At 44.4% G+C, this 6,942-nt stretch overlaps 1 protein-coding gene across 2 annotated transcripts; it reads right to left on the minus strand.

Moving 5' to 3' along the window:
• Nucleotides 1-4,762: 4,762 nt before the first annotated feature.
• LOC109752876 (uncharacterized) lies at nucleotides 4,763-6,742 on the minus strand. 2 transcript variants are annotated; one of them, XM_020311788.4, is made up of 2 exons: nucleotides 6,462-6,742; nucleotides 4,763-6,176 (listed from the first exon to the last, which is right to left on the minus strand). In XM_020311788.4, the coding sequence occupies exons 1-2, from the start codon at nucleotides 6,510-6,512 to the stop codon at nucleotides 5,142-5,144; spliced, it is 1,086 nt and encodes a 361-aa protein (XP_020167377.1). In that variant the 5' UTR covers nucleotides 6,513-6,742; the 3' UTR covers nucleotides 4,763-5,141. The 2 variants fall into 2 exon arrangements, with proteins under 2 accessions (XP_020167377.1, XP_073362799.1); XM_073506698.1 differs by having other exon boundaries at nucleotides 4,763-6,191.
• Between the last annotated feature and the right edge of the window lie 200 nt (nucleotides 6,743-6,942).

The raw sequence follows: 6,942 nt of genomic DNA on the forward strand, positions 1-6,942 counted from the left end.
TTGGTAAATTTGGTAAACATAATATAATGTTTTATATAAATTTCACTAAAAGATTCAACTTTTTATGTAATGTTTTGAATGTATAAAACCGAATAGAAATATATATGTGTTTGATAAATTTCAAAACATAACATTATTTAAATTTGGTAAACATTCAAATTAGTGAAATTTATCATAATCTAGTATACAAGCCAATGGTGCTTTATATAACCATGTATAATCTCACTAATTTCACTAAAAAATTAGTGAAATTATACATGTTTAAAAAAATTAGTGAACTAATATAATGTTTTAAAAAATTGTACATGTTTTATATACATTGTTTTGAATGTATATACGTGTTTGATAGATTTCAAATTTGGTAAACATTCAAAACATTCTTCAAAACTAATTGAAAAATTCAAACCAAACATTCAAAACATTTTTTTGTAATATTAGTGTAAGGATTTGGTTTACTTAGAAATGATTTGAATGTTTGGTTTGAATTTTTCAAATTAGAGAAATTTATCATAATCTAGTGAAGTACTTTTTAGAGGAACTAATATAATATAGCTAATTTTTTTTCCTTTTTAGTGTTAGAAAGAGGAATATATCTATTAGATCGGTGCTTTACAACCATTTAAGGGTCCACGAATATACAAGCCAACAGTGCGCCACTGAAATTTCATGTTTGAATTCTAACTAAACTATCCTCTAAATTACAAACCATTTCTATTGTTGTAGTTCACGTTTCAGTATCTTTCAAACTAGACCACATTATAGATTTGGATAATAAGTTTTGAGATTTGGGTGTATTTCATCTTCATCTTATTAGTGAATGTGCACTTTATGCGCTAGTATGTACTTCCTGTGTTTTGTGTGTATTTCACATGTTAGTTTGCATTTCAGCATTCTAAAGTCTGTACTTACGTGCTAATTCCCACCTGCAGCGCGTGTGCTAAGCTCGCGCTACTGCTAAATAATAGTAGCGCCGCCCATTAACCCCACACTACTGTTAATCCTCTACCTATAAGGTATTTTTTAGTAGTGGTGTGTTAGTGTGTACTCCCCATAGTAGTTATGTTTTCGTGTCTTTTTCATGTTTGTGTGTTTATACTTCACACATCAATGTGTGCATTTTGATGTATAGTGATCTACTTTTCTTGCATAAATGTATGATTTCTGTAGAATATACACTGAATAGAGAAACTAAGAAATGAGAGAGAGAGAGAGAGAGAGAGAGAGAGAGAGAGAGAGAGAGAGCAGATCCATCTGGATGCTCCACGCGCTGCACGCTCGCCCCCAAAGTAACCTTCTCTTCTGTGAAAAACACCCCATCGCTCAAATGGCTGCAAACAAAAATAGTTGTTTTTAATAGAAACCCCAAACAAAACAGGTTGGGTGGCCCTCCTAAGGGCTTCCATACGATGGAACACCCCCCCCCCCCCCCCCCCCCCCTCCAATCCCTTGACCTTACTCAATTACTTCAGTGATTGAGATGCTCCCCATACTATAGGACCAAATGCTCACCAGCGTCCTAAAATATTGTGGGCCTTAGCCTAGCCAGCTTTGGGGCCAAAGCCCATTGGTCTCAGACTGCTACTCTACCCTATTGTTATTGTGCTAGGAAAAATACACTCAAACCTGCATGCAAAGAGATGTGCTCCAGAAGTGTCATTTGGACCATTAGAGTAGGTAAATACTCAATTATCATATTAGACATTTTTAGACTTGGAACAAGATTAATATTATGTACACAAAGACCACATTGCCCTTCACTTATTTTTACGTTATGTCTTTTTTTCCTCTCGAGATAATATCCTTCTAAAATAATTGGATGCAGTATTCCATTAGAAAAGATAAGAAGTGCATAATTAGTTATTTATTGATGCCCCGATGGAGATTTTTGGCGTGATAGTCAACTACATATGGTTAGTGTCCTCCTTCACAAGATAAGCTATCTCGAGCATGATAAGGAGGTATCATCGAAGGTACACCTATTTCACTATTTCCAAACATTTCACAATATAGAAGTCTTGCCAGGTCTAGCTATTATGTAGGAGTCTTGCGGTGATGTTACATATGCAATGGGCAGCCCAAGCCCACGTGTTTGAACGCAAAAAACTTTGTGTTCTAATTAATATACACACGTTTTCAAGGAAAAAAATGCACATGCGCGCGCACACACATCCCGCCAACTTGTACCACACTAACTATGTATGTGTGAACTATATGGGCATGTTTGTTTTTCGCAGGATTCAGAAAACACAGTAATCGAAAAAAAATCAAGAACGAGGCACAAAACAGATGATTGAAAAAACACAAGTCTGAGAACTCGTGTGCTTGGTTCACCGGAATGACACTAAACATGACCAAACCACATGAAAACTTTCTTTTCCTTCCCTGGCCCATATCCATAAAAAAATCAAATCAAAATTTACCAAAACCTCAGCTAAATCAAAAGTGTCCTTGTCTTTCCCTACCCATTATCAAATCAAATCAAATCTTGCGAAAATCTAAAATATGGTGGACGTAAGGTTTATGTCAGACACGATTAGTGTTGAACCACTAGAATATGTATGTCCTGTTGCAATGGCAGTTAGCTAGTAGATCCAAAATGGCTTGTCAAACTTCTGTGTTTTCCCTTTGAAAGTGAGAGAGGATGAAGAAAACTTTCTCCACGTTGGTTTCGCTTCATTCCTTTTAAACCGAACCGATAAATAGTGCCACCGACGAAGAAAGGATTTTTTTTTTCAATTCCTACACTTTCCCTCTAGCTACTGCTTTAACGAAGCAAGTTCCTATGAAAAAGCATTTTTTGTATATGCTTGAAGTGTCATCTCCGTGGGCACTTAACAGAGCAGCGTGCACAGTCACATTATATTCCATGGGAACTGACGCCATCCATCCATCCACCGATCTCACCAATGTACGCCCCGGACAGACATTAGTACGTCCTACACAATCTATGATATACCTTAAAGAATGTACGTTACATCATCTCGGCTACCCGCTGCATGCATGGGTTCAATCACCCACACACCCCCTCACCTCTCTCTCTCTCTCTCTCTCTCTCTCTACAAATCATTCACAATCCCTCTCTCTCTGTCTCGTCCCTGTAGTGGTAGTAGTAGAGGCAGCTGGGGAGTGTGAGTGTGAGTGCATGTGCATGGTGTGCTTTATTCTCCCAAAGGGGGATACAGAAGCGGTCTGCTGCTGCGCTGAGGAGGGGTGGTGTGGGGTGGGGTGGCCTAGGCCTTCGAGAAAGCAAGCCACCCCAAAGCACACCCAAAGCAGCTAGGCTAGCAGGGAGAATCTGATTCCCCTCCCAGAGTAACATGCGCGTACCGATGCGATCCACCATCCACCCGTCCGTCAGACCCATGAAATTCATTCCAGATCTCCCTCTCTCTTGCTGCAGCTTGGACCGTACTGCCGTTCTGTTCCAATACCCAATACGAATACCACTAGCTACCACCGTCTTCTCTCTCTCTACACCGTTCTCTTTCTCTCTCCTCATCTCCTCTCCTCTCCATGGAGCCTCATGGTCATCTCTCTCTCTCTCTCTCTCTCTCTCTCTATCTCTCTCTCTCTCACACACACACACACACACACACACACACACACACAGTCTCCACATTCTTTCGTACGCTTCTTTCACTTTTGGGTGGCAGTCTTGTTGCAGCAACTTGGGCTTTTGGGGCGCACCGTCCGCGCTTGGTCCATCGCTCCTATCCAAGCTGCTACGAGAACACACTGGAAAATACTAGTGCACCAGTCTTCTCTCTTCTCTTTCTCAGTGTTCCCAAACTCCCATGTAACCGATAATCTCCATGCAACCAACATGACATGCATACTACAGTCTTCCATCCATCCGGCACCTATACACACACACACACACCTTGACCTACATATACATACCTAGCCAGTCTCGATCCATTCATACACACATACTATATATAAAGAAGAGAATATATAGTAGGTATTTGGTACGTGAAAAAAGCGTGAAGAATCCATGCACGCTGCATGGATGCAGTTGAACAACCTATCTAGGTACAATATATCTCATGGAACTAGCAAAAGATCGATTTGTTTTATTAGACCACAAAAGATTGATCGATATGTGTGAGATATCTATCTTCGCGCTTTGGTACGTTCTATCGATCAGTGTAAAAAGAGGCCCGGCCGGGAAAGGAAAAGGTAAAAACTAAAGAACCGACCTTGCTTTTGGATGACCATCTTTGACTAGTCCCTTTTTGCATGCTGCCGTGATCAACATTGCAGTGCTAACTCTAGCTAATTAATTGCCTGCCTTAGCTTAGAGAGATTGAGATGCACTACACTGCACATATATCGATCCATCGCTGGTATTGCATGTTAACTTGGAGGCATGCAGGCAACATGAACGAATAATCTAATCTAATGTATGCATGCATGCATGGCATCTTCACTTTGATTTTCTCTTTCTGCTTACACATGTTGATTCCTGGCTCCTACTATGATTTTGAGTGATAAAGTTAGAAGAGTGGCATATCAGTTAATTATTGCTAAATAATTTTGGTTAGTTGCACCTGTCGATTCAAGTTAATGACCATGCTCATATGTATTCTCCATAAATAAAATGCATGGTATGGCATTGCAGGGTCGTGTGCATTTAGTCCATGTAGAATGCAGTATTCACAATCTTGGCGGTAATACCGTCATTGAATTTCTTCATATGTGGATTCACACTCTTGGATCACATTGTATAGTATATAATTAACCGCAAACAGAAATGCGAGAATTGTACATCGACCAGACAATTGACATATAATATAAGATTGTCATGAACCAAAGTGGTACAATACACACATAACTTCATCCCGAATGCGCAAAAAGAGAAAGAGAGCCCTAAATAAGAAGAAGTAGAAGAAACACAGCAAGTGATCATGCTAGCTAAACTAGCTAATTAACACTAATAGTTGTCCATGATCATTAAGCAAGCACACAACACCATGCAGCATCCTTATCGTCCTTCTCCATGATCGACCTTGTCTAGTTCTTCCATGAAACACAATGCACAACAAATGCAAAGCCTTTTCTATATCTCACAGCATCCTCCAAGTCCATGCTACCGCTAATTGTAGGATTAATCTGAGCTCGCCATTAGCTTAGCTCATTCATCACAAGAGATGGTTACCTGTGGCAGCATTGGAGTAGGAGCTTGTGTAGCCAGCGCCAGCAGCTAGGTGGTGATCACCACCGTACATGGCGATGCTGCCTGATCTCGGGTAGCCTTCTCTCTTTGATGGCATCGCGTGATGAAACTGTTGGTCTCCTCCGTCGTCTTCATGGCCGCCACGGCCATCACCACCGTTGCCCAAGCCTAGGTAGTGGAACATCCCCGGCATGGCCATTGCAGGCGCTGCAGCTGGGGCCAGTGTGTGCTGCTGGTCGGCCATTGCTTGGAAGAACGGGAAGCCTTGCATCTGCTGCACCCTCCACTGCTCCAGCCCGGCCACGGCACCGCCGCCGCCGCCTCCCAGGTAGTAGCCCGCTGCCGAGTCAACGGGAGACGGCTTCCCCATGCCGGAGAAGGTGGAGCCGAGGCTCATGGCATCGAAGTCGGCGAGGCGGAGCAGCGGCGGCAGGAGGCCGGACAGGTTGCCACCGCCGCCGTTCTGCAGCATCGCCGGGAGCACGGGAGCCGGGTTGGACACGGTCGTGCAAGCGGAAGTCGTCGATGACGTGGTCGACCCACCCGAAGCAGCGCCGTTGGCCGCCGGTGCCCCCGCTGCCGCTGCCGCGGCCGCCTGCTTGGGTTTGGCGCGCTTGGCGTGGCGGCGGTACCCGCCGCCGACGGGGACGTTGCGGAGCGCTCCGCCGCGGGTCCAGTAGCGGCGGCAGGCGCGGCAGAAGTGGCGCGGCTGTGAGAGGGAGTAGTTGTTGAAGTAGCAGAACTTGGTGTTGGCGGAGTCACAGCGCGGGCACTTGAGCCCCTGCTCCGGCAGCGGCACCCGAGCCAGCCGCGCTCGCTCCGACATGGACATGGGCTTCGCCGGCCCCACCACCTGCCCGCCGCCGCCGCCGCCGTCCCCACCTTCAGCAAGCGTCCCCTGCTGCATGATTGACGGCTGCAGGAGCTCATGGTTGTTGCAGCCGCCGTCGCCGGCACCACCACCACAACTTGCGGCCGCGACCTGCTGGTGGTGAGCATGCTGCTCAAAATCCAACTATGGCATGAGAAGAAGAATCAAGAACCCAAGATGAGATGGAAGTGAACCAAGAACCAGAATTCAGGCTAAAAAATTGTGCCAAGTATATACCAAACATATGTAAGTGTTTGAATCAGAATATTTAGCCAGAGCCCTAGTATCATTCTCTTCTTTGCATCAGTATTATTAATACTCCCGAACAACTTTCTCCTCCTCTTAACTTTATTTGAGCTTGTGCAAAAGTGAGAGTGAACAAAATCCGGGGAAAAGAAAGGGGAATGAAATTACCTGGTTATCATTCCAGCTCGAGGAATCCAGGAATGAAGGGGGGAAGATCATGGTGTGGGGTGGGTGGGTGGTGATGTTATCTGGAGAAAGTGAGCCTTGTGCTAGCTAGGGTTTGGCAAGCTCTTGTCTTCTCCTTTGCTTTGTGCAGCTGCCGGCCGGCCTTGTGCGTGTGTGTTTCCTTCAATTCTGGTGTGTGTGTGGTTAAAGGTTGTGGTGTTTGATAGAGGCTTGGAGGTAGTGGGAGATGAGAGGGCAAGCTGGCTGGCTAGCTAAGGCTCCTCATGGTCCTCATGGGGCTGGGAAAATAATTATATGGGAATCAAAGGGAAAGGGAAAGAGGAAAGGGAGAGCGAGGGGTGAGAGAGTGAGACAGGATTAGTGAGAGTGTGAGGTGGGATGAGGGAGAAAAAGAAGGAAAAGTAGACATGTACCTTCTATGTGGCCCATGTTTTGTGATGTTGTGGCTTTTCTTCCCTGTGGT

The sequence above is a fragment of the Aegilops tauschii genome, chromosome 1 (genome assembly GCF_002575655.3).
Source record: "Aegilops tauschii subsp. strangulata cultivar AL8/78 chromosome 1, Aet v6.0, whole genome shotgun sequence".
Classification (NCBI taxonomy): Eukaryota; Viridiplantae; Streptophyta; class Magnoliopsida; order Poales; family Poaceae; genus Aegilops; species Aegilops tauschii.

Coding starts and splice junctions, on each gene's coding strand:
- LOC109752876 (XM_073506698.1), bottom strand. CDS start 6,512: ATGATCTTCCCCCCTTCATTCCTGGATTCCTCGAGCTGGAATGATAAC. Junction 6,192..6,461: donor CGAGCTGGAATGATAACCAG/GTAATTTCATTC, acceptor CTCATGCCATAG/TTGGATTTTGAGCAGCATGC.